Consider the following 26271-nt stretch of genomic DNA (forward strand, 5'->3'; position numbering starts at 1 on the left):
TGCCAGGTGAGCAGACCTCGCGCGTGAGCGTCGCGTTCCTCCGGAGTCTCGGTGGGTGCCAGCGAGCGGCGGTCGACCAGCGTGGCGCGTCGGCCGCCTGCTGCCAGCGTTCCCCTCCGCTGCAGGTGCTGGGGCTGTGGCTTCCCGCAGCTGGCCGGCCGACGGCACGACCAGGGCGAGGCGCCGTCCGCGTGTAGACGCTTCTCAGCCGGCAGCAGTGGCTCCAGCCAGTCGAAGTCCTCGCGTCTGATCAGACGAACGTAGTGCAGCGGTAGCGGTTCGTGGCGCAGCAGCCAGCCGAGACGGATGCTGCGCAGCGAGCGCAGCACGGCGCCGATCACTCGCAGCTCGCCCACGAACTCGGCGAGACGCTTCCGGGGCAACTCGGCGGCGGAGGCGACGCCCAGCAGGTCGCGTCGGTGCGCGCTGCTGATGTTGGCCGGCAGCGGGTGCAGGATGCGGCGCGGGTCGGCGGCGGCCTCCTCGAACTCGTCGTCGAGGATGTTGGAGCGCAGGATGTCCGGCAGGCGCAGATGCGACGGGTAGGACTTGGGCGAGTCGAGGTACTCAAAAAGATGCTGGCCGGAGCGCATAGCGGCCAACATGTGCCGCGAGTGTTTCATGCATTTGGCGATGCTTGCGAAACCGGCGGTCTGGTAGAAACGGTTCGGGTTGATGGGAATGGGACTCGGTGGCTTATAAAGGGCGCCGTAGTCGGGGCTCTGGCCCTTTAACCCCTCAGGTCGAGGCGTCATCGCGCAGTCCACACAGATGCGCTGTAGCAGCACAATCGCACCCGATTCGCTAACGACGAATTTCACAACAATTCTTCAATTTTGCATGAGATTGCTGAAACATGATGCGAACGTTTGATTGAGAAACGTCTAGTACCGATCAGATAAGTAAAGTCTATGACTGGGCTCGTTACTACTCTACACCCCATTCCCGTTCGTCCCTTCCCATCCCGTTGAACCCAGCGTGGTGCGACGAAAACGCCCACAGAAAATTTATTCCTTTCTTTGGAAATTGGCCAGTTGATTTTTGCTACAGTAACAAACGGTGTAATTTTCTCGGATTACTCCTTTCATAAAGATGCAGAACGCTCGCTTTCATTAACGAAGTATATTTATGATCTTGATCGCCATCATTAGGAATTGTTTCGATAAAATGGTTATCTATTCCAGCCACAAGACCGAGCCGAGGCATTGATACTAGAGAAGCGGGGAAATTTGTAAAAGATGACTTGATGAATCGCAGATAACCAGTGGCATCCATCGGAAAACCCAATAGCTTCGCAGTTACCGTGCTTAGAGGGCCATGCAAGCTGTACCTAATGTCAACGTCCTACATCCGGTGGCGCCCTTCGCCCCCGTAGTGCGGGGGATTTTTTACCCGCCAGAATAAGACGGGTACGAAAAATAGCCGTCAGTTGACCTTTCGCCTTAAATATAATCTTCCTTGACTTAACGAATCTGCTCGTGAAGCAAACAGTTAAATGTCAGCCTTGGAGTCACGGAGATAAAATGTCACGGCCCAGTATCAGCCGCCGCTGGCAAAGGTCACGAGAAGCCGCGGAATAATGTAATACGGCGTCATCTCGGTTCTGGAAGCTCGGAGCATTCGACTCTTCAGCCTGGTTTGTATTCAGCTGCGTTCTGTGGTCGAAATTTGTCGGACGCTGCGCATACCAATGTCGGTGGGGTCTGGCCGGCCAGTTACCAGCAATCTAGGCCGGTCGGACCTCCATTTGACCGGCAATATGGCTCGGCAGAGGACTGCCAACAGCGGCCATGGCCCGATCCACTCTCTCTCTCCCTCTCCCCCTCGCTCTCGCCGAAATTGTGGGACAGAGGTGCAGGCCGACACGTAAAAAATGATACTCAGACTTGCAACACCGGTATACTTTTACCGCTATCTATATATTAGCATGCTCATTATATAAATAACCAAATAGTCCACTCCACACATCATCACACGACTTATTAGCAACGACTGCCGACAGTTTATACCGGGCGGGGATGTTCGCTGGGCGGGCAGGCCGTGTCCCAGAGGGGGCCGCAGCGTTTGTCTGCGGGACGGTGTGGGTGGGTGTGGGGAGGATAATCTGCGAGGGGGCGGAGGGGGGGGGGGGGAGGGGCTCATCAGCCCGATTGGTTTTGGCTGATCGGTGCTCTGGCGGCTGCCCAGACTGGGCGATCCGACACGGTACCGGGGACAGGGACGATCGGCCTCCCCCTAGGAGGGTGGGGGGAGGAGGACGAATATCTGCCGACAGTGTCATCGAAAAAAGACACTAAGTGGAATATTATGCGCGAAAAAAACAGAGTCCAAATCCATCCTCAGAAATGCATCAAACATTATAATGAAGGCGTTTATTGACTCACAAGTACGTATAACATTATCGGTCGGTGCTCCACCAGCACAGGCGTACCTTCGTGCTCGAGACTGAGACCTGAGGCTTTCCCAACGCTCTTCAACTCGAACAGGCAAACCCATCAACCTGATGACAAGCTTACACACCGCACAGCATGAGAGACGGTACGCGCTGTGAGCGATACGGACACCAACCCACTCACACACAAATCACACGCACATCGTGGCAGGAAAGGCGATATATACTGTGAGCGATAGGAACGCTAACCCACGCACACACAAACTCGCACCGCCAGCGGTGCACTGTACATGTTGTACAAATATTCCGTGTTTAACTTCAGTGGTAATTTTGTCACATTACAGCAGGCTGCATGTTTTACGAAGTCAATGTCTAAAATAAGCACAACAGTAGCGTTTTACGTGTTTCTGCAAAACAAACCACAGTTTTGATTATGACAGACGCTTACAGCTAGTCAGTAGAGTCGAGGCAGTGCCTTGAAATACGCTGTGAACTGTTTCCTTCACGAGAATAGCGGCAGTACACGTTCAATCATCATCGAGATGTCACACATGGTCATCGATATGACGTCACATGTCATATCTGTCAAAGTTACACATAGACGTCATACATTTCCGTTTATGACGTCATATTTTACAGTTTATGACACCCGGCCCCAACAGCAAGCTCGTAAAGCGCAACAGAACAATGTTTTCATGAGCTGCTATGCACGTCTACTGCAGTGCTAAGTGCAGTGAACACCAAACCATCCAAATACTTGGGGACTGGCGGTCGAAAGCTCGCCGTCAAAATGCGCGGTTCCCTGGGAAGGACAGACGATTTCTCGAGTTCCGGCCAATGGGCAGTACCGTTTATGATGACGTCACCCGTCCTCGGCCAATGGCGGTGCCCGTTGGGTGTGACGTCACTCGGCCTCCTGCGGTGGAGGTGTGTATCCGACAAATGTCCACTTGCGCTCCAGTTTAGCCCCTACGCCGGAGACTACCTCCTTGAAGACGCGTCCGTACCTGAGGATGGCGCCGACACGGGAAATCAGGGGCATGATATTGGTGGCAGGGTATTGTTTATGGGTCGCAGATCACAAGTCAGTGGCCATTGATTCCATGAAAATCGATCATCATTGATTTATTGACCGCATCAGTGGGGTCGGCAGATCACCGGCCATTGGTATCGGACCAGGAGCATTGGTATTGATAGGTTATAAATGATCACAGATCAGAGGTCAAACATCACGTGTCGTTGATAACATGCACGGGTCACAGTCTACCGATCGGAGGTTACATGCCACAAGTCAGTACTCAGTTACCAGACGGAGCCTGGCCCGCTTCTTACAGCCGGTCTAGATACCTTCACGTCCCTCACTACGCCTCCTAACACAATTGATGGTCTTCTGACTTGTTCAGATAGCCACACTAAAAGTCACACTGAGCTTCCCGACACTGCATGGAAAGCGTCAGTGTAAACTCAAGTTTACATTTGCTCAGCAACGTTCCTTGTTTTAATTATTTATAAATTTTGTCCGAATGGATGAATGGGTGGCCCTGGGCCCGTGTGCCCCGCTAAGCAGTACTCGTTGCGAATGACACCACGGACCCACCACCCCACCTTTCTCACGCCCGGTTCACCGGTGACAATTTAAATAGAAAAATTAACGCGTAGCAGGCAGATGGCGTTACAGTTCTCTTGGGTCTCGTGTGGCCCTCTCTCGTCAGTTTGGAGCTAACTAGCTCAATATAGGAACACGAGTCACTTGCAAATTGCAATTGATGAGATACTCGTATATACCTATCACATTTATCCGAAACAATCAGTTGGTTGTAAATAATTCATTCAACTCTCTCACATCCTAGGCACGATGCTGGCGCGAGGTCAAATTGAGACTTATGCTGCCGCCAAGAGGCGCAGACCAGCTAGTACCACCCGTGTTCTACAAGCCGCCGAGAGAAACGAATTACACCAAACAAACATTTGTTTGGCGTCGGCAATGAATGGCCCTGCCAACTGCATCCCTCGCGCCGAGGAAACAACGGACTCCCGGAATGCTGGACCAGAGATTAAAGTGAAACATAAGAGGCGGTAGACATTAATTAGCCAAGGGGTGGGATGCAGTTGTTTCTCTTTGTTCGATCCAGAACAAATATTTCCTATCACCACACACGCTGTATCAATGGCGCACATAAAAGGCCTAGCAGCTTTGCTATTTTCTCATTCAATCCAGCATTACGTTATCTTTGCCAATTCAAATTAACCGTAACATATTATAACAGCTACACAAAAGACATTTCAGCATCAATTTAAATGCATCACACAATGATAAACACCAAATTAAAGGAGACGTCTCAGCAATGTCAACACTACGCAGCCCTTAAAAATTTCACATAAACATAGCAATCCATACGAGTATTCTACAATCTATCTGAGCTATCTATCTTAGCAATCTATCTACATGGTAACATACTCAATCTATCCACTATCAATATCCACCACCTCTGCCTGTTTCCCGCCATTTTTTTTCGCGCGCTGCTCACCTGCCGAGCGCGGTCTCCACGTCTCGCGGGCTGAGGAGCACGTATCCGGGGAACTGCTGCAGGTACGACCAGATGTAGTCGCAGCTGGCGCCCTCCGGGTGAACGTTCAGGAACGCAGCAGACAGACCTGCGACGGGGCGGGTGGTGTCAAAGTGCGACAGGGGTAGGACAGATATGAGATATGACAAGATAATAGGTGACCGATAAGACGGATTTGTGACAAGGCCGATTGAAATGCTTTTACCTTTCAATGCCTAAAAATATATAAATGGACATGGAAGCTATTGCACTACATGTTAGGCACCTGAAATAAGCACGCATTTTTAACAAACAACACATAGTGTGATGAAATAAAGAACACATTTTATCTATCAGCGGTGCGGCAGTCACCTTCGATCTACGAAGCGGAAATAGCACACATGCAGTCCATTCCACCGACACAGTTCAGCATTGCGCGCTTCTCGGTCAGAGACGCGGCCAACCCAATCCGACATTTCGCTGCCGAGTTCAGTGCGAGTCCCGACACCCAACACCACCCAGGGGACGAAGAAGCCGCGCCGTCGATACGGCCGATCGTAGCTCACCTATGATACGGGCGTCTCCGCCGTCCACGGCAGCGGCCGGGAGGGGAGAGTAGGCAGCGTCCCGCTCCGCCTGCTCGGAGTCCTCGGTAGCGCCGGAGGTGTCCTCCTTGGCACTGCGGGAGGACATAGTTCAGTGAGGAGGACGGTAGGTGCAGGAGGACAGTGTCGAGAGGTCCGGAATGAAACACTCTTGAATGGAAGGGAAAATATATCATCTTGCGTCTCGTTGAAAGAGAAGCAAGATTCCGATCTCTGCATGCCGGTTGAAGGTACACACACAAACGGTTCCAAAAAGAGAAATCGACATTAGCCTATAACAAGCTGTTGAGTTGACTTGGCATCTGCAACAGATGTCTGCCCAAACACCGCTTCGTGATGGATTTAGGCCATCAAGTGGTTTATCAGTCAATCACATTATCGTCGATCATTGTGATTAAGACTGACATTAACTAAGCCATTTCAACGTGTAAAGGAACAATCTGCCAGCCAACTGCATTTCTAAGCTTAACCACGATAAATGTAGGATATCTATCCCTCTTTATGCGTGATAATTTGTGAAAGAAATGCCTCGCACCCGCCGATTCTGTGCCTTGCCACCGGACGGGCCTTGGGATGGGCGGAAACAGGGGCACGTTTTACCAGCACTTTGCCGCGTTGATGGCGACAGTTTGATTTTCATGGTACCACAACCCGTGTCATTCCGCAGCCTTAGTGCCCATATCCCACAGACTGAGGAACAACGGTCACAAAAAGAGCACACAGTGCCGACCATTACCCTGACTATGACCACTCCGAATCGCCCAGAACTCGTACTTTCCCTACCAAACCACAGACCGTGACCACTGTCGGCCCTTCCCCTACTACTCCTCCCACAATATCGGCGACTGACCCTTTCTCCTTGCTGGATACCGCTTCCTTGCCGTCTCCATCCTTCTTGTTCTTCATCGGCGTCAGCCTCGCCAGCTGCGCCTTCAGCTGCTGCAGCTGCTGCTCCAGGGCGGTCTCGCGTGATTTGGTCGTCAGCAGTTGCTGTAGGAAGGGGGGGGGGTCATATGTAGATGGGGAATGAGAAGTAGCGGTCTCATACAGACGCGAGACCAAGTGCGCGTTCTATTGAAAATGCGGTGCTTGAGGTCTTATTGTGGGATGCTGAGGGGTCTGTCATAGGGCGTGCGAGCGATTGTGTAGAATTGCATTATGCAAACCAATATACCGATCACGATATAAAGTTCATACGGTGAATCTTAGCATCATACTTAAGACTCAGCCTTGGATTCAGAGCACCGATAAACCGTTCAGCGATAGTGCACCGAACAAGGCGGGACGACTTCCACAGTGGTGGTGGTTGCAGCTGGTAGTAACCATTACAAACTTCAGTGTGTGTGGCCGCTCTTTGGTGAGCAGTATTGCCAGCATCGGCAGACTTCAGAGGTCATCGCCACCCCAAAACAGCCGATATGTGCGGATGTTCGTTAGATGACATGCAGGTTTTAACAGCCAATCTATGACAGACTTTGGGTTTGTGTGATAGCGAGAGTAAGCAAATAGGTGGCGATAATCAAAAGTCTAGCGAAATCTGCTCCTAGAGATTCCGCAACATATCAGATATTTTGTATTTAATGCCTTAGTGCAAACAACGTTTAGAATTAAATTCAACAAAGACAAAGATTCACACCTTGAGCTAAGTTGTACCTGAAACAAGTAAACATTCGGCAAGCAGAGGTCCGTATTCATTGGTCGCTTTACAACCCCCTCCAAGACACCAACGCCCGGGGAGACAGCCCCCGTCTGTGCCACCGACCTGCTGGACGTTCTGCATGGTCTTCCTCATGATGTCCATCTCGGCGTCCTTGGCGTCCAGCTCCTCTTTGTGCTCGTGGCGCACCATCTCCGCCTCGTTCTTGTAGGCCTCCAGCTGACAGCGGAGTGCGTCCGTGGCGTCGTGTTGCTGTGGGGCGCGGAAGGACGGGTCAGGCCACATTAGAGGTGAAGAACCGCAGTAGAGCGTAGGCGGACAGTAGAGCGTCCGTGGTGTCATCCTACTGCGGTTTAGGTTGGGTCAGGTTATGTCGGGTGGGGTTAGGCCAGATTAACCCGCGCCCTGCTGGGGGGGGGGGGGGGGGTGTTTGAACACCCCCCTTGTGGTTTTTCGCGAATATCTCAAAAACGGCGGCGCTCCGCGCCGCCGTTTTTAGTACACCTTATCATACATCAATTCTACACATGTTGTGAAAATTTCAGACCAAGGTCATTCAAGGTCAGGTCACCAGGTCACTTGAAGTGACCTCACCTCATAAAAACTTTCAATGTCTGTCAAAGCTACACCGAGTGACCGATCGCTTTGAAACTTTCAGCGATTGCTAAGAGCAATAGCATGTACAAAATGTATATCTCAGAATTTTGATATCGATGACCTAAGGTCAGGTCAATTTTGCGACCTCCCCATTATAAGTCAATGGGATAAAATTGAAATGCGCCTCTTTTGGACGAAAGACATTATAGACACTCCCAAACACTGAATTACAAGTGGTTTAGACACACTGAACATGAAAATAGTGTCCGTGACCCCTGTTTATGTCCTGAGGTCATCTTAGGTCACGAATGGTATCTAACAGTTTTTCGCAAATAACTTTTGATAGAGGCATGCTAGAGCGATGAAAACGCCTTAGATGTGTTCAGCTCGACGATACGGATCGACTGATATGCAACATGACCCTTTCCGGTCAGGTCATGACCTTGACCTGAGGTCAAATTTTCAAGTTGACCTTTCAAGGTCAATATAGTTCATTCGATGCGTCTTGACGAGAGGAACACGATGCCGGTAAAAGTAAGCTCGTACAAGGCTTGGGTCAAAAGTTATTGCAGAAAAACAGTTTCCGAAAAAATCGGCTATTTTTGCAGTTTTTGCCCCCTGCAGGCAAAACCGTTGACGTTAGGTCAAATCTGAGAAAATTACTCAGAAAGGGCGTTAATTGGGCTATCGAATGCGCTTTTCCGCGGCGCTGTAGCTCTATTGGTTCCCGAGTTATGCGTTGGCTTCTTGGAAATTTTCGACATTCGACCTGGAAATCGGCGAAATTTTGCCTTCAATGACCTCTGGTGACCTGACCTTTGACCTGACCAAAAAATTGACCGAAGTGATTTCCTCATTATTTTTGACGCTCTTTCGAACGCCGCCTTCTGCGTATCGCTACGTGGCCCAGGAGCCGATTTAGAAGGGGGGGGGGTGTTCAAACCCCCCCCCCCCCCAGCAGGGCGTGGAAATCCAGGACCCCCAGCCGGGCGCGGGTTAAGTAATGCAGTTGTCTATGATTCTAATTTATCTTCTTGGTGTAGGAGAATAAAACCTGACCAGTAAACAGCAACCAGCCAGATTTTTAGGCGTTCTCAGTTTTTCGTTTACTTTTGAAGGAGACCGTTCTGACTCAGAGGCAGGCAGGGGACGGCAGAACGCCATCACGGGGTTCCGCAGTCGAGACAGGACAGGACAGGACAGGACAGGACAGGACAGGTCAGGTCAGGTCAGGTCAGGTCAGATCAGGTCAGGTCAGGTCAGATCAGGTCAGGTCAGGTCACAGGGGTCAGGACTGAGAAAGTCGATGAAATGGATCAGATGTCCCGATGCGGTGACACACCCACCAGTTTCCCGGCTCACCTCGTCCTGAGCTTGTTTGCGCGCCCTCTTCTTGGAAGGCTCTTCGTCATCGGAGAGGTCCATCTCGTCGTCAGCACGTTCGCCGGACAGTTCATCGATCTGGATTTTCTTGATTTCCTGTGGCGTCGTGGCAGAGAGCGTCAGCGGGGTGGGTTGGCTGAGATGGAGGGACGGCTGAGGACCCTAAGGATAATAACTATGGTGGGAAGGATAGGTTTGGTGGCTAGGTTCGAGTCTGATACGTATATGGTATTGGGAGGAAACAAAGACGGGTGGCGGGGTTGAAATGGGTACACGAAAGGTCGAAAATGCAGGGAAAAGTTCATCCGTATCGACAAGAGGAACACCAAAGAGAACAAGTAAGAAGGAGCTGTAGGAAAACATCGGTAAGCATCAAGTACAATGAAGGAGCCATTGGTTTTGGGGTAAATAATGGTGAAACATCAGGCGAAAGAAAGCTTATGAAGAAATTACGGGATATTAAGTCAAGTTAGGCAGCAGTATTTCACCTAATCCGGATTACCACACAGCTTTCAATAACATTTTTGACGACAATCACCCAGTAAAAGGACAACGCATTTCAAATGATAGTACAAGTAACTTTAAAATAACAAATACTCCATAATAACAGTCCGTTGCGCCTTTCGTTGCGGTCAGCTGATGTCACACAGATCACTGGCGAGAGAAGCGAGTCGCCTTCCGCCACCGTAGTCTCGTACTCCGCTCGGCGCGGGTGCCCAGCCTGAGTTGGATCAAATTCAGCCGAGTGAGACACACCGCGGCCTGGTACCAACAACCGTGCCGCTGAGATGGCGAACACGACCGTCATTCCAATGTTAAGCAGTTTGCAGTACCAGCGCCCGCTGTCTTACCACAGTCAGACACATCCCCCTCAGGCAGATTCGGTCCCTTCCAGTCCGATGGCCGTGCTGGCTTCTGGTGCCGATAGCGGCTTGTTACTCGGCTGTTCGAATTGTTACCAGCAGCTGTAGCTCTCACAGTCGGCAGCTGCCCGTCATGCCTGCTCGCGACCGCTCGATGTTCATTACCAGATCATTGACAGTCGGTGGGCCGCTCGTTTCCTTATACCGGGTAGATTGAAAGGCGCGGAGCAACTCGCTGCTTTTACCTGATGCCTTGAGTCTTGGAGTCATGGGATCGCTCGCTTCCTATTACCTATATCTACAGCACCGCTTGGTTTTGGCTGCCAGATGCTTCGGCCGTTACAGTTCTCTATTACCCAACGCGTAGACCGTCGCAGGTTCTCGGTTACCTATTATGTTGGTTGTTGCCGGTTCTCGGTTCGCAGGTCTTTTAACAGCCACAAGTTCTCAGTTACCTACTACGTTAGTTGTTGCCAGTTCTCGGTTACCAAATCAGATGACAGTCGCTCCGTTCTTGGCTACTTATTGCGTTTTTTTTCTAGTTCCCTTTTACCAGATCTGATGACAGCCGCTATTTCTCGGTTACCTACTGCGTTGGTTGTTGCCACTTCTCGGTTATCCGATGCGTTGATAGACGCTAGTTCTCGATTACTGCATTTGTTGACAGTCACTCATGGTTTTCGGTTACCAGGGTGCGTTTACCGTCGCTAGTCCTCGGTTACCCGATGCGTTGATGGGCTTAATTCCCAATTAATTGATCCACTGACAGCTGTTTGTTATCGGTTACCAGATGCGCCAGGATCTCGTAAGAATGCTGCAAAAAGCGTAACTTTAGTACGATCGGCACGATCGTCCGCATCGCTTTCTTGGCTGAAATTGCCAACTCGAAGGCGAATGGCATCCTTGGAGGTAAACTGCGCTGGGGCGGCATCCCGTACATGTACACTTACCGCGGTGTAAGACCCCCCACTCCCCATCGCCAGAAAAGGCGACACCTATTCCTGGCCCTGACGATGGTGATTCCATGAGATCTTATACGTACCCATATAATATCTCTATGGGTAATTCACTCAACCATTCGTCCATTGCATTCTCAATACTTACTTCCTGTGGCAAAATATCGGAAAGGGGAACCAGAACAGTGAAGAGACACTAAAGCTGTCAGTCCACACACTTTCCGATATTCTGTTATTTAACAAAGCCGCACGAAGGTGTTTTTGATCATATAGACCATAGACCTCTGTATACAGAGGTCTATGTATAGACATAGGGATATTTTCCGTCTCAGTACTGAAACATAATCCATGTCTGCAATTCATGGCAGAATTAACAGGCCAATGAGCCTTCGTGCGACTTTTTGCGGTTCTTACCGAGGCCTGCTTCTTCCAGAGCTCAATGTTTTTCCGCTGTGCCTTGCTGAAGTGGTCCCAGACCTTCTGCTGGCAGGCCGCCAAGAAAACTCGCTCGATCTGGCCGACTAGAAAACAATGCGTACCGTACACGTCAGGTCAGACCAATCAGAGCGCGCCGCGCGCCGGGCTGGCCAATCAGCGTCCAGGTGCATACCGTTCGGTCAGGCAGACGTCCTCAGGTGAGCCCCAAGCTGGCAGACTAGAACATGAGGTATACCGTACAGACACAGCAGACTTATCAGCGACTTGTTTGGGCCGCGTGGACCAATCACAAGTGACCCTGGATGTGCAGAAGACGCACTGCTCAGTAAGGGAGCGCAATTTGTTCGAGTTAAAAAAAAAACTGGATATCAGGTATATCCATCGAATAATGCAAACACATCTGAAAACCAACAACAAAAATAATCCCTTACTGATCAGGGTATCTCCACTGGTTTCAGATGAAAGGACGCGCACTGAACATATTTGAATGCCTACTAAGCGGTTTTGTAGATTGATGAAGTATTTCACGGCATGAAATAATATAGAATAAGGGTATAAAACCAAATGATTTTTTATTTAACTCGTGACGAGCTTCATCTATCGTCAAAAACGCCTAGCACATCATACAATACCGTTTATGGCCTGGCTCCTGAAAAGTCATACCGGCATACCAGCACATACGGTTATCATACCAATTCAGCGCGGCCGGTCCATGACTGGCATGTGCCCAATCAACTGACCGAGCGACCATACAGACCCTCTAGTGACCAACATAGTCACAGATCCAAACCATGACGGAAAACTGTCTCAGATGGGCCTACCGGCGTCTGAGATTAAGCGATGCTGAGTCTAAACGGACCGGTGGCCTCGCACACACCGGTCCTAAGCACGCCATATGGACCCGTGAGGCCGTGTTCACAGACAGTGACTAGCTCTGCCACCTACCGAACATATCAGACAACAGGGGCGATCGGCAGCGCTGCCGTGCAAAGGAAAAACCACGTATGTTACCGTTTTTTGAAAAACAAAAATGTTCAGGAGAGCCGAAAATGCGTTTTTCATTGTAGCAACCGTGTAAAAGCTCGCACAGACAAAAGAAAGATATCATTGAATTCCTCTCCGCCTTGCGATTCCGATGAGCCTTGTTGTAAATATATATTTATAAATACTGCCCTAAAAACTCCAGGGCGTTGTTTTGCCACCATCAAATTTGATCTATCAAATTAAACTTTGCAAAGGAAAAAACACGTATGTCATTTTCCGTGTGGCTAAACCACGTATGTGGCGCTCAAACTACAGTCGTAATTGGCAAAACAACGTATGTGACTAGCAGTGGATGACATACGTGTTTTTGCCAACACCGATTGTTTTGACACCGCAACATACGTTCATTTCCAACATAAAAGCCAGCGTACCAATGAGGATTGTGGCCGTGGGAGTGGCTTTGTGATTCCTGCTAGGCAAATTTCGCCACACCCAAAGCGTGTGTATCGCTAGCATTTATATCCGGGGCTGGGTGTTTTAACGTTGCTGTTTATATAAGCGAAAATTTGTACGAAACTACACAGATTAGTCCATGGGAAGATTCCTATAACTTCCCGTGCCGTCGGTGGGGCCAGTACTGCCCCCCCCCCCCGTGCCGGATCCCCCGGAAGGGCCGTTGCCGCGCCCCCGGTCACGTCGGGAGGGCAGGTGCAGCGCCCTGCGGTGGCACGTCCCCGGTTGCGTCGGTAGGGTAGCGTCGGTGCCGCGTCCCTCCCCCCCCCCCCCTCCAGGGCCGGTGGAAGAATACTGGGTCGGTGTGGCAGGTGCCACGTTCCACTGTACGCATCCTCCGGTAGGACCCGCGCTGTCCCCCGGTGTCGTCTGTAGCGCCGGTGCCGTGTCCTCCGTTAGGGCCGGTGTGGCCGGTGCCGTGTCCCCGGCAGAGCCGAAGTGATGGTGCCGTGTCCTCCTTTAGGGCCAGTGTGACGGTGCCGGTGCCACGTCCTCCGGTGCTGTCGGTAGGACCTGCGCTACGTCCCCCGGTGCAGTCGGTAGGGCCGATGCAGTGTCCTCCATTAGGGCCGTTGCTGCGTCCCCCGGTAGAGCCGGTGTGGCCAGTGCCGCGTCCCCCCGGTAGGGCCGGTGTGACTGTGGCCAGTGCCGCGTCCCCCGGTAGGACTGGCGCCGCGTCCCCGGTGTCTTCGTTAGTACCGGTGTCACGTCCTCGGGCTGCATCGGCAGGGCTGGTGTTGCGTCCTTCGTTAGGACTGTGCGGCCGGTGCGGCGTCCCCCAGTGTTGTCGTTAAGACCGGTGCCGCGTCCCCCCGGTGCTGTCGGTAGGACCGGTGCCGCGTCCCCCCGGTGCTGTCGTTAAGACCGGTGCCGCGTCCCCCCGGCAGGGCCCGTGTGACCGGTGCCGCGTCCCCCCGGTGCTGTCGGTAGGACCGGTGCCGCCTCCTCTGGTGGGGCCGGTGACGTGTCCACATCTACATAGGGCCCGTGTGACGAGTGCCGCGTCCCCCGGCGCCGTCGGTAGGGTCGTTGACACGTCCCCCGGTAGGGCCAGTGTGGTCGGTGCCGTGCCCTCCGTTATGGATGGCGTTCTTCGCCGCATGGATGACGCGCAGCGCTGCAAGCTGCCGCACGATAGCCGCATGCCTGACGTGCGGCAGCCGCACCGCAACCGTACCGCATCAAAATCGCACTCGTGTGGGGCGGGCCTTAGGGCCGGTGTGGCCGTGTGTCCCCCGTTAGGGCCGGTGTGGCCGGTGCCGTGTCTCCGTTAGTTAGGGCCGGTGTGACGGCGTCAGTGCCACGTCCCCCGGTGCTGTCGGTAGGACCTGCGCTACGTCCCCCGGTGCAGTCGGCATGGTCGTTGACACGTCGTTGGCCGTGTCCTCCATCAGGGCCGGTGTGACGGTGCCGGTGCCGCGTTCCCCTGTGTCGTCGGTAGGGCCGGTGCCGTGTCCCCCGCTTTTGTAGTTAGCACTATATAGTGTCGCGTCTTCCGGATCGCCGATGCCGTGTCCTCCCCTAAGACCAGTGTGACTGGTGCTGCGTCCCGCGGTGTCGTCGGTAGGACCGATGCCGCGTTCCCAACTGCTGTCGGTAGAACCGGTACTGCGTCCCCCGGTGCCGTTGGTACGGCCGTTCCCCGTGCCGTCGGTCAGGCCGGTGCCGCGTCCCCCGGCAGGGCCGGTGTGACCGGTGACGTGTCCTCCGTTAGGGCCGGTGTGGCCGGTGCCGCGTCCCCCCGGTGCTGTATGTAGGACCGGTGACGCGTCCCTGCTGCTGTAGTTAGGGCCGACTCCTCGTCCCCGGGTGCCGTCGGTAGGGCCGACTCCACATCCCCTGGTGCCGTCGGTATGGCCGTTGCTGCGTCCCCTGGTTGCGTCAGTACGTCGGTGGGGTCGGTGCCGCTGTCGTCGGCTTACCGGAGATAGTAGGCAAATCCACGTATGTTCTCATTTATGTGCTTGAAAAATGCAATTCAAGCAAGAATGTCCGTACATACGTGTTTTGACCACGCGAGCGTTAACATCTTTAGATACCCATGATGAGGAGATATCTGGCAAAACCACGTATGTTTTCATTGGTAAGAAATAAAAAATCATTTACACAAGAAAGCTTTGACATACGTGCTTTGGACACGATAAGTCCGAACATACGTGTTTTTTCCTTGGCTGTCTACCCTTGGATATGACATACGTTTTTTGGAAAATGTTTTTTGGAAATATAAGTATTTTCAAAAAACTTTTTGTGAATATAATTCGCATAACCAAATGCTCCGTTTCTTGGGCTATCGATCGGTATAAAAAACCATTTTTGACCAAAAAATGACATACGTGGTTCTTCCTTTGCACGGCAGAGCGGCCCGCCACGAGGAGGGCAGAGATCCATCCAGCGAGAGGCAGAGCAGCGGGAAGACCGGTCTAAACGCAACCGACTGGTTCTAGAGAGTGCGTGACTCATCTGAGAAAGCGAATAGCGATACAAACATCATGTAAGACCGAAATATGAGAACATGAATAAATTTGCAAAAAAAAAAGAGCGTGGTAAATAAGAGTGAAATATTAAAGATCTTCTGGCTACTTGATTATACTGCAAGCGATTCTTCTCTACAGTAAAACAGGGTGCACTAGTACAAAACGCTTTATCGATGACGCGTATTGCACGAGTCACTGAAGCCCGTTATACTGTATATAAGGAGTCTTTGCAATGAACTTACACGTAGCCCGTTTCAAAGCCTACGCCTCATTCGGGACGAGTTTTTCCTCTACTGCCCTCCCCCTGCCGATCGCCCCCGTCCTGTCCGGCGCACCTACCTGCCTCTCCGTCGCTCTCTCCCGTCCTCCCGCTCTGTCCCGTCCACTTACACTGCACGATGACCTGCTGCTGACGGAGACGCGCCTGTTCCCTCATCTTGGCCAGCTCCTCCTCGATGACACTGCGCTCCGACATCAGTCTGACGGGAGAGAGGGAGGGGAGGGGGAGGATGAGAAGGGGAGGCGGGGAGCAAGAATAAAGGGATTAATGGCATACTACGTCGGGGACAATTATAATTATGGGAGGGGGGAGTAGGGGCTATTCTAGTACCGTCTCACGGCGCCCTCATAAGCCCCGCCTCTTCCCGTACGGTCTGACTCTCCCTACCTCCACCCCCTCTATTCCGTCCCGTTAAAGCCCTCCCTAAAGCCCTATTCCCGCATCATTTGACTCCCTCACTGCACCCCATCCACTCCCGTACCGTCTGACTCCCTCACTGCACCCCATCCACTCCCGTACCGTCTGACTCCCCCTACACCCGTTCCCGTACCGTCTGACGTGCGAGTTGGTGGACTGTATCATGGAGTAGAAGTTGCCGGCGGTGCGTTTGTTGCAGTCGCCCCGCTCCAGCCAGGTGGTCAGCAGCTGCACCGACTCGCCGAACGTCGACTCCTCCTTGATCTTCTCAAGCAGCTGCTGCGCCTGGAGACGGAGGAGCAGTTGGAGGTTACAGCACAGCGGGGGGAATATGAACTGAAGAATCTAGACAACCTGCCACGAGACTGCCAACCAAGACAGTGCCAAGACTGGTACATAGGGCCTTGCTGTCACTCACTCACTCACTCACTCACTCACTCACTCACTCACTCACTCACTCACTCACTCACTCACTCACTCACTCACTCACTCACTCACTCACTCACTCACTCACTCACTCACTCACTCACTCACTCACTCACTCACTCACTCACTCACTCACTCACTCACTCACTCACTCACTCACTCACTCTCACTCACTCACTCACTCACTCACTCACTCACTCACTCACTCACTCACTCACTCACTCACTCACTCACTCACCCACTCACTCACTCTCTCTCTCTCTCTCTCTCTCTCTCTCTCTCTCTCTCTCTCTCTCTCTCTCTCTCTCTCTCTCTCTCTCTCTCTCTCTCTCTCCCCCCCTCACCTCGTGGTGCGAGTAATGGCTGACGGGCGGCGGTGACGGCGGTCGGTTCATGTCCTCCAGCTGACGCTGCCGATGACGCATCTCCCGCTGCAGCACGCGCTGCTGACACTCCCACTCGTATGTGTCGTCCCGGGCCTGCCGGTCAGGTCGGGTCAGGTCAGATCAGGTCGGGTTATTTGCTGCTGCTGACACTCCCATTCGTATGTGTCGTCACGGGCTACAGACCTGCCATCCCCGTACCAGTTGAGTGCATAACAATGCCCCAACCCCCTGCGCCTACCCCTGTGATTATAGTCACAGCACCACCCTATATCTAAATTTTACATGGTCACACGAATCCCCGTACCTGAGCGTAGTCACAGTGAAGCCTGCCAGTGTTGGCGGCGTCCGTCTCGTCCCGGATCTTCATCCTGTAGCCAGAGAGCATGATGGCATACTCGACGTACACCTCCAGCTCAAAGCGGATGTGGGCAAAGTTCTTCTGCGACATCCGCAAACTGGATATTTCGCCGCACCGGCGGAACACGTCCCGCAGAATGTCCTCTGATGGGGTGGGGTGGGGGGTGGGGGTGGGGGGCGCAGGGGGTCAAGGACCGTCTGTTATAAACTTGAACTCTGACAGTGGGGCAAGGGACATGAAACAATTACAGGCTTCAACAAGACTGTTACTGTCCATCCTTTGCTCTCTTCCAGCATTCCATTTTCCGCACCAACGGCATTTGACATCATCTTCTTTTCTCCAGCCCCATTACCGTCATTCGCCGGTGATGTTGCCTCCCTCCCTAATTGCCGGCTCATAATATCGGTGATGTTCTCTACGTCCCCATCTTCTTCCTCCTTCACCCACATATAACATTCCCATCTCATCCCTCCTCTCTCTTCTCAGCGTCACCCACCTGTGATATTCTCGGGCAGTCCTCCAATGAATGCTGTCCTGCAGCCGGGAGGCCGCTCGCGGGTCATTGGTGGCCGCGCGTTGGGGTTCGGAGGGTACAGCACGCACTCACTGCACGTGATCACCTCCTGGGGACGAAGACGGGGGAGTAAGGGGGCTGTTTTACAGTTAGGGGGCTGTTTTTCCAGGACGAGCGTTGGGGTTCGGAGGGTACAGCACGCACTCACTGCACGTGATCACCTCCTGGGGATGGCGACGGGGGAGAGTTAGGGGAAGAATTAACCAAGCAATCGGTTAGAGACTCTTTGCCGGTAACAAGTGACGTTTTGCATTGCCTATGACATAGAATGAAGAAATCATGTTCATTCAGCAAACACGGCTGCCTATAAGATTGCCAGCAACTTGAGCAAAGTAAAAATCAGCTCCTAGAAAGTAAGACAGGAGAAATGTGAGCCAGCATTATCGCATTTGAAGCTAAAATTAAGGCAAAACGGATCCTTATTTATGTAAACAAGTCTCCACACGCATCATGTCCCTATGGTCTCGAAACTTCACTGTTTATCTTGACTGACCTTGATTGGGACAAAGTTTCCATCTGGCATCCAGGTGCCTGGCAACTGGGGGTAGAGCGGCTGCTGCATCCCGGCTGGTAACAGGTTATACTGGCCCTGAAACACAGAAAAGGTCAGAGTATTCATTTCATCGAGCATAAAATGCGGGTATTCTTGCAGCAAAAGTTAATTAATGGATGTCAATAACTCAGTTTTTTTTTTTCAGCACAAGCCAGCTGGTCGTATCAGTGATACATGCTTAACATGAAACCTGGCTACAGCCTTCTAAATATCAGAACCCAGAACAGAAATAAGACAGAGCATCCCATACGTAAGAGTCATGAGCCTCGATTGATCTAGCATTGAGCACCCACTAACAGTATGGGCAGCTTCAATGTGTGATAACAAGGGCTAAACGTCTGGCCACATCCATTGTCCCGCTCTCCGCCCCAAACCCATCTGATATCTCACCTTCTCCTGGTCCGTTCCTTACCGTGGTCATCATCATGCTAGGGTCGACGGCGCCGGCGCTGCCCATGAAGGCGCCCATGTTGTTCATGTCCATGGCTCCCATGTTGTTCATGTCCATGCCGCCCATGTTATAGCCCATCATGCTAGGACCTGTCGCCGAGAATACAAAGATGTTGGAACTGTTGTAAACTGCGGCAACAGCACTTTTATTTGGGACAATTTTTACGCCTCTCTCAGTCACATGATGGAGGCAAGTCGACAATTACAAACAGAAACTGTATAATGCAGGAGAAAATGTTACACACATTCAAATGCATACATATCCAAAGGCGGTCCCACCATCAACTCTTTTCTCACTCACCTTACCAGAGAAGCACAGCACACAGGATGATCCATTCCCTTGCCTATCTCACCCTGCTGAGCTGAGACAGTCCCATCCTGTCCATCAATCCCTCCACCTACCACGACAGCAGGGCTCAAATCTCTCATTCCCCTCCTTCACCCTAACAGGGCTGAGACATCACTCCTCACGTCTTCTTTACCCTGCTGCAGCTGTAGCTGCTGAGACATCATCCCTCCTCTATGACCCTATGGCGGCCGCTAGTTTCCCTCCCCCCTAACCCTGCGGCTGCAGGGTCCCAAGACATCCCTCCTCCCCTCCCTTACCCTGCGGCAGTTTGTACTGATACGTCCCCCTCCTCTCTCACCCTGCGGCTGCGGCGGCTGCGGCTGCTGCTGCTCCGGCGGCGGCATGTCCCACATCTGCGGGCCTCCTCCAAACTGTCCTCCGCCGACCGGTCCTCCTCCGCCGCCTCCCATGGCCATCTGGTCGGGTCCGCCTCCCACCATGGCCTGCGGCGGGCCGGGCGGCGCCGGCAGCAGCGGGGCGCCGTTGTTTGGGAGGCCCGACATGCCGCCTGGAGAGGAGGAGGGGGGGGGGGGGGTGGAGTCAGAGGGAAGTCAAGAAGTGTGGGGACAACATAAGACAGAGTCAGAAAGGAGATAGAGTTCACAGAGGGAAGTCAGGAGTATGTGGCAGAAAGAGTCAGGGCAAACAGAGTCAGGGCAGAGTCAGAGAGGGAGTCAACTACAGGTGTTGATAGCGTTAATGAGAACACGATCGGCAGAATGAGTCAAAGTCATGGTAACTGCAGTAGCTGTCACACACCTGATGGTGGTGTCACAAAGTCAGTCATAATAATCACTGATGACATCAGAAGCAGTCAGTGTGACTGATTGCGAATTGATTTATACTTTTACCCGCGAGCAAAGCCTCGAACTAGACATTTACAGTACACTTTAGGCGCTGTTTGCCTATGTATATACACCCTTCGGCCTTCAGTCACGGATCCCCCTTTCAGCCATATTGCACCAAAGCCCGTACCTGGCGCCATTCCCCCGCCGGCCTGCATGTTGCCGCCGCCGTGGCCGCCGGGCGCGCCTTCCCAGCGGCTCCTGTCGCGCCGACCACCGTCTGCCGGAACACAGAGGGGCGTCGGTGAATGGGGGTGAGTTGTTGTTGGGAACAGAGAAGGCTGGAAAAATAGTGGGAGGCCGTGGATTCACAATATTATTTAAACTAATCCAATTTTTATGATAGAGAAAGGGAGCAGAAACGCAACCATGTACAAGATAGACAACATTTTTCATGATCGATGACGGATGGGTTATGACATGTCCCAGCAAGTGAATATGCAAGGATGAAAAATAAGATAAACCATTCAAGTTACTGATTAAACCAAACTGCAGCGTAAGACACAGTGCGAGACTACTCTATTGACAGTCATCGTAGCTGACCTCCTCCCACGTCCGTTACAGTCGTCGTTTACCTTCCCTGCGTCCGTTATAGTCGTCGTTTACCTTCCCTGCGTCCGTTATAGTCGCCAACACCATTCTTACCTCCTCTGCGACCGTTATAGTCACCCCCGTCCTGACCCCCCACTGCATCCGTTATAGTCCCCCGTTTACCTCCTCTGCGTTCGTTATAGTCTCCACCGTTATTCTTACCAACGCAAGTCCGTTATAGTCCGGCGACCCTTCCTTGCCCTCCAATTACCGTCCTATATCCATAGTTCCCGTCATAGCCAAGATTGTCGAACGTGTGGTGCAGCGACAGCTGTATGCCTATATGTCCGACAATCATCTCCTATCCTCATCCCAACACGGTTTCCGTCCCCACCATTCAACCGAGACCGCTCTGCTCTCTGTTACTAACAGTATTTTCTCCAACATGGACCGTAGCCACCTTTCCCTCCTGTGCCTCTTGGATCTGAGCAAATGTTTTGACGCTATTCCACACTCTCTGCTCCTTAGCAAACTTCAGCAATATAACATTGACACATCCTGGTTTTCTTCGTATCTCCATGGTCATTCCCAGTCAGTCTCCATCTGCTCTCCTTCCGGCGCCAGAGTGGTCTCAAATCCCCTTCCTATCACCACGGGAGTGTTCCAGGGATCCGTCCTTGGTCCTCTCCTATTCACCATCTTCTACAACGACCTCAGCCTGCACGCACCGGACGCCCATGTGACTCAGTACGCTGACGACACCCAAATCCTGTTGTCCGATGTCAAAGCCAATCTTCCTGACCTCATCCAACGCATGGAATCTACCCTTTCCACCTTGTCTGCTTGGTTCCATGCCCATGGCTTAAAACTCAACGCGTCCAAAACTGAAATCCTTCTCCTCGGCACCCGTCAGAACACCCGTAACCTCCCCCCTGTCAGCGTACGGGTCGGTGGTGGGACTGTTCGGGAGAGACGGACAGTCAAAAACCTTGGCGTGCTGTTTGACCGTCATTTGAGTTGGGACGCACACGTCAGTGACGTGGTTCGCCACTGTACCGGCCTCCTGATCGGTCTCCGCCACCTGAGGCATTTCCTCCCGCAGCACGTACTGAAAACTATTGTTGAGGGGTTGGTCATCTCGCGCGTGAGATACTGCATATCTGTTTACGGAAACTGTTCTGCCGATAACTGTGCCAGACTTCTCAAAATTATTAACTTCGCTACAAGAGTTATAACCGGCCTCAAAAAGTACGACCACGTATCTCGCGCGCGGGATGACCTGCGCCTCAAATCGGCCAGTGACATGTACCGGGTCGTAGCGGTGACTGTCGCGCGCGGTGTGATTGTGCGCGGTGAACCGACCGTCCTCGCCTCACTGTTCGCCACGAACGCTGGGTCGCGGGCCAGTGGTGACCGCACCACCCGGAATGACCGTCGCCTACGGCCACCGGTTTCGCGCACTGCGGCTGGGCAGCGGGCCTTTTCACACCAAGCGACCGCGCTTTTAAACCAGCTGCCCGCTGCCCTTTTAGATCTCGACCCGGACAGTTTTAAGAAAGCAGTAAAGGCGCACTTCTGATGGGGTTCCGAGAGGCTGTTATTGTCGGTGATCTGATTGCGTATGACGTGTGCATTGAGTGCCTGGTGTGTGCGTGGGTGTGTGATTTCTGACGGAAAATTTTATTCCCATTTTACCCTGACGTATGTTTTCTTCTTAACTCTCTGTGACTAAAGACACAGAATAGCCAAGCCCATGTGGAGTTGTCTGCCTTTGTCAATACAGTCCCCCACTAACCTCCCCTACGTCCGTTACAGTCCCCCACTAACCTCCCCTACGTCCGTTATAGTCCCCCACTGGCCACGGGCCTCCCCTGCGTCCGTTGTAGTCCCCCACTGACCTCCCCTGCGTCCGTTATAGTCCCCCACTGACCTCCCCTTCGTCCGTTGTAGTCGCCCACTGACCTCCCCTACGTCCGTTATAGTCCCCCACTGACCTCCCCTGCGTCCGTTGTAGTCCCCCACTGACCTCCCCTACGTCCGTTATAGTTCCCCACTGGCACTGACCTCCCCTGCGTCCGTTGTAGTCCCCCACTGACCTCCCCTACGTCCGTTATAGTCCCCCACTGACCTCCCCTGCGTCCGTTATAGTTCCCCACTGGCCACGGGCCTCCCCTGCGTCCGTTGTAGTCCCCCACTGACCTCCCCTACGTCCGTTATAGTCCCCCACTGACCTCCCCTACGTCCGTTATAGTCCCCGCCGCCGTCCGGACCCCCGTTGTCCTGGTACCCCCGGCCGGGACCGGAGCGGCCGCCACGCAGACCGCCTCGCGAGCGGGGACCGCGCCGGTCAGACGTGTCAGGAGAGCCATCTGTCGGGAACAAACAGAAGTTAGGGTTCTGGGGTCGCGTTCAGGTGGCTGAAGAGTATGCCAAGAAAGAAACAGCTGTGATGAGCTAATGAGCTGAGCTCATAAATCTTAAGCACAATATGATAAGCAGGTAGTATGAGCAATAAGCAGCACATACTATGATATTGACAAGCAACACTACCTAGCATATTGCCACATTGTCACCACACACTTCACTCTACTCATATTTCCTCATTCATTGACTGAAATGCAAACATATATAAAGCAAAAAGCCCAGGTAGGTATCTGGCAGCTTACTGGTGCCCCCGGATGGTGCTGCACCACTTCCCAGTCTGTTGCCAAACTCCAGAGGCTGGTTGTTGTTGCCTGGTCCAGGACCCACTCCATAGCCAGACATGGTTACTGCTGGATGTCACAGATCTGAGGAATAAGAAATGCTGTTAGCAATAATATGACATTGAGCATAAACAAACATTGAAACTGCATATCAAATCAACATTGATGTGGATTCTCAAAGGTCTATTGAAGATCAGACGTAATGTGGTGTTCCCAGTCCCTGGGTATCTTGATCTTTGCTGTTGCACATTGATAGAGATGCTGAGGACTGACTGGCACCAACATTGGTTTCAGTACATGAGTGATACCATTTGATAGGCAGGCACAACTCAAGTGCATATATCTAGTATGCTCCTGTTTAGATTAAATACCTACATCATGTTTCACCAACACATTTTTTACCTAGTTACTGGCCTGGCAGATCCTCAGAAAGGGTTACTTAGGGCAGCCACTATACTGCAACCACAGCAGCAGCAGCCAAAACTGACAACATTTTGTAATTATTTATATATCTACTTTAACTGCACAGTGACACCTAAAACATCAATATCGTAGTGATGAACAGTTTTTGAAAAATGGGTTAACTTTTAAGGAAATAAGCAGGTTCCACACTGAAACACGCAATTTCTACTAGATTTTGCTGTGCAAAGCAAAGTTACTTGGCAAAAGTAGATTTTAACCCTCGCCCGCACATGGGGGGGGGGTGGTTGCCACCCCCCCCCCCCAGGCAGTCTTTCTGCTCTGCACTCAACATTTTTAGAGCTAGAAGGCTGATTTTTCGTATAGCTGCTCGTCTATCCTTTCTTGATGTCCACTGAAAATTTCAAGTTTCTGTGATTTTTGGTTTCGGAGATATGACCTTGTTTTTCAGGTCATGTCATGACCCAAATGGCCAATTCTCAACATGTTGCGTTTGCCATGGGCCTTGTGAGCTTTTGACACCCTGATTTCGGCCTTTTTTGCCAGTCTTACCTCCCACCTATCATGGAACATGTTGTTCGACGATGTACAGGGGTCAAGGTCAGGGTCAAGGTCAACCTAGGTCATCTAAGATAATTGCGTTTTAGGCAAGCTGAATTTACTTTTTGTGAAGTTTTTTGACTGCATTTTTGGTAAAAGCTTCTCAGATCATGATTTCATGTGATATGGACCCAAAAACAATCGGTGCACACATCAGTATACACACAGACACACACAGACATACAAACACATATAATTGACCTTGACCTAACTTGACCTGAAATGACCTCAGCAGCAAAATTCTGGTCGGATAGTGTGACAAAGAGGTTCTAGCTGGCTTGGCACCAGAAAACAGCATCGTCATCGGTATTTGATAAGCAGCGCACCTGATATTCAACGGTGACCCAAAACAGCAACATTTTTTAGTTTGACCTGACCTGGAAGGTCAATGACTGACCTGAGAAGGTAAAACTGGGTATCATTGGATTCGTCTCTTCCCAAAGAATCTTTTTGGTCTTTACTGCTAAGCTCTATCTCCAACAGGAACGAAATGGCGCGGGGGGGGGGGTGGCAACCACCCCCCCATGTGCGTTCTAGGATGGGAAAATGGCATGTGCGGGCGAGGGTTAAGAGGTGAAGTGTAGGCCCTAACATAGCAAACTGCTGGTCCTAGGCTGTGCTTGCACAGTGCTGTTCAAGACAATGATGTGGAAGCGGACACTAATATGTCTAACAGGGTTCATTTCAAAGTTCATTTAAAGGTGATAAAATACTGTTAACCCATAATTGTTTTCTGATTACAAGAGCAGTTAAAAAATTTATAGATTTATTAACAAAACCCTTCACCTTGTTTATTCAGGCTAATGCATATTTCCAGCCTGGTTGGCTGTGCAGATGCCAGCCTTACAAACCAAATTAATGCTTGCAAAATGTCAGAATATGTATACAATACTTTGCACAGCAGCCTTGGCACTGGTAGATCCAGGAGCCTGTGCTAAGAGTCTCCTGGATCTGCCTGGAGCTTCTTGGCAGGCTCCTTCCAAGAGGCTCCTGGCAGGAGCCTGTCAGTGCCCCCCCCCCCCCGCAGCAGCCAAAATTGATAAACATTTGTCATTTTTTTTTTTTAGAGCAGAGTAAAAGTGTAACAACTTAAGGCAGGAAGTTTGCAGCTTACTGACTTAAGTTCTTCAAACAAACTTCTTGGGTAGTAAAGCAGGCATCACACTTGATTTTGGCAACCAAGGAGAGGTGCTGTAGGTTAGGTTGTAGGTTGTAGGTTGTAGGTTGTAGGTTTTAGGTTGTAGGTTTTAGGTTGAAGGTTGTAGGTAAGGTTAGATCAGCTTTGGTTAGGTGTGGTTTAGTTTAATTAGAAAGCACCTCTGGGCATAGCGCCTCTCCTTGGTTGCAAAAAAAAAACAAGTGTGATACCTGCTTTACGACTAACACTGCTTCTTCTTACTAAGAACTAAGGAATTTGCTTGAAGTCAAACAACAGTGCAGTGCCTACCTATATAAGGAATTGAAATATAAGTTCTTGGAGTTCAAGGATATGTTTGGGTGAGTGTCCCTCACAGCATCTGAGACTGCCTTTCTGGGCTAGCCTGCAAGCCATGATCTTGATCTCAAACGGCGTGCTGATGTCAATGTCCATGCCGCCTGCAGCATTTGTAAGCAAGCCTTTTGGACCTATCAATATTTGCAATGACATGTTATGCATATTCATTATATCTGTATGACCAGTATGAGAATAAAATTGTATTTCCGGAAATGCATTAGAATAGAAAAATTGCTGTTGGCAAAGCCAACATCATTTCATGCCCAAGACTCCACAAAGAAGCAATTATATGCCATGCACACACCCGAATGCCAATAGAAAGCCCCTAGAATATATAGAACAAATTCACGAGCAATTCTATCAGATCCTCGAGCCCAATTAAAGCTCTTTAGTATTTAGATTTATGCGTCTACCCGCGACGATCACCGCGTCCCAGCTTTGAATACTTTTATGTTTTCCGTACCTAGTGCTGGA

General features: G+C 51.5%; 1 protein-coding gene across 2 annotated transcripts; it reads right to left on the minus strand.

The window, feature by feature from the left end:
• Window positions 1–2356: 2356 nt before the first annotated feature.
• Window positions 2357–26237, minus strand: LOC122374604 (ecto-NOX disulfide-thiol exchanger 2-like). 2 transcript variants are annotated; one of them, XM_043353437.1, is made up of 20 exons: window positions 26211–26237; window positions 23244–23366; window positions 22814–22946; window positions 22405–22409; window positions 20177–20266; window positions 19500–19709; window positions 18815–18942; window positions 18343–18438; window positions 17772–17898; window positions 17222–17418; window positions 16876–17010; window positions 16239–16390; window positions 15799–15887; window positions 11414–11520; window positions 9160–9276; window positions 7306–7452; window positions 6394–6533; window positions 5505–5617; window positions 4921–5047; window positions 2357–3399 (listed from the first exon to the last, which is right to left on the minus strand). In XM_043353437.1, exons 2-20 carry the CDS (start codon window positions 23341–23343, stop codon window positions 3297–3299), a joined length of 2316 nt encoding a protein of 771 aa, XP_043209372.1. In that variant the 5' UTR covers window positions 23344–23366; window positions 26211–26237; the 3' UTR covers window positions 2357–3296. The 2 variants fall into 2 exon arrangements, with proteins under 2 accessions (XP_043209372.1, XP_043209371.1); XM_043353436.1 differs by lacking the exon at window positions 22405–22409 and having other exon boundaries at window positions 22809–22946.
• Between the last annotated feature and the right edge of the window lie 34 nt (window positions 26238–26271).

Source organism: Amphibalanus amphitrite, unplaced genomic scaffold, assembly GCF_019059575.1.
Source record: "Amphibalanus amphitrite isolate SeventyFive unplaced genomic scaffold, NRLGWU_Aamphi_draft 001680F_arrow, whole genome shotgun sequence".
Classification (NCBI taxonomy): domain Eukaryota; kingdom Metazoa; phylum Arthropoda; class Thecostraca; order Balanomorpha; family Balanidae; genus Amphibalanus; species Amphibalanus amphitrite.

Coding starts and splice junctions, on each gene's coding strand:
- LOC122374604 (XM_043353437.1), bottom strand. CDS start 23,343: ATGTCTGGCTATGGAGTGGGTCCTGGACCAGGCAACAACAACCAGCCT. Junction 15,888..16,238: donor ACCAACTCGCACGTCAGACG/GTACGGGAACGG, acceptor CTCTCCCGTCAG/ACTGATGTCGGAGCGCAGTG. Junction 5,048..5,504: donor CGGAGACGCCCGTATCATAG/GTGAGCTACGAT, acceptor GCCCCGTCGCAG/GTCTGTCTGCTGCGTTCCTG.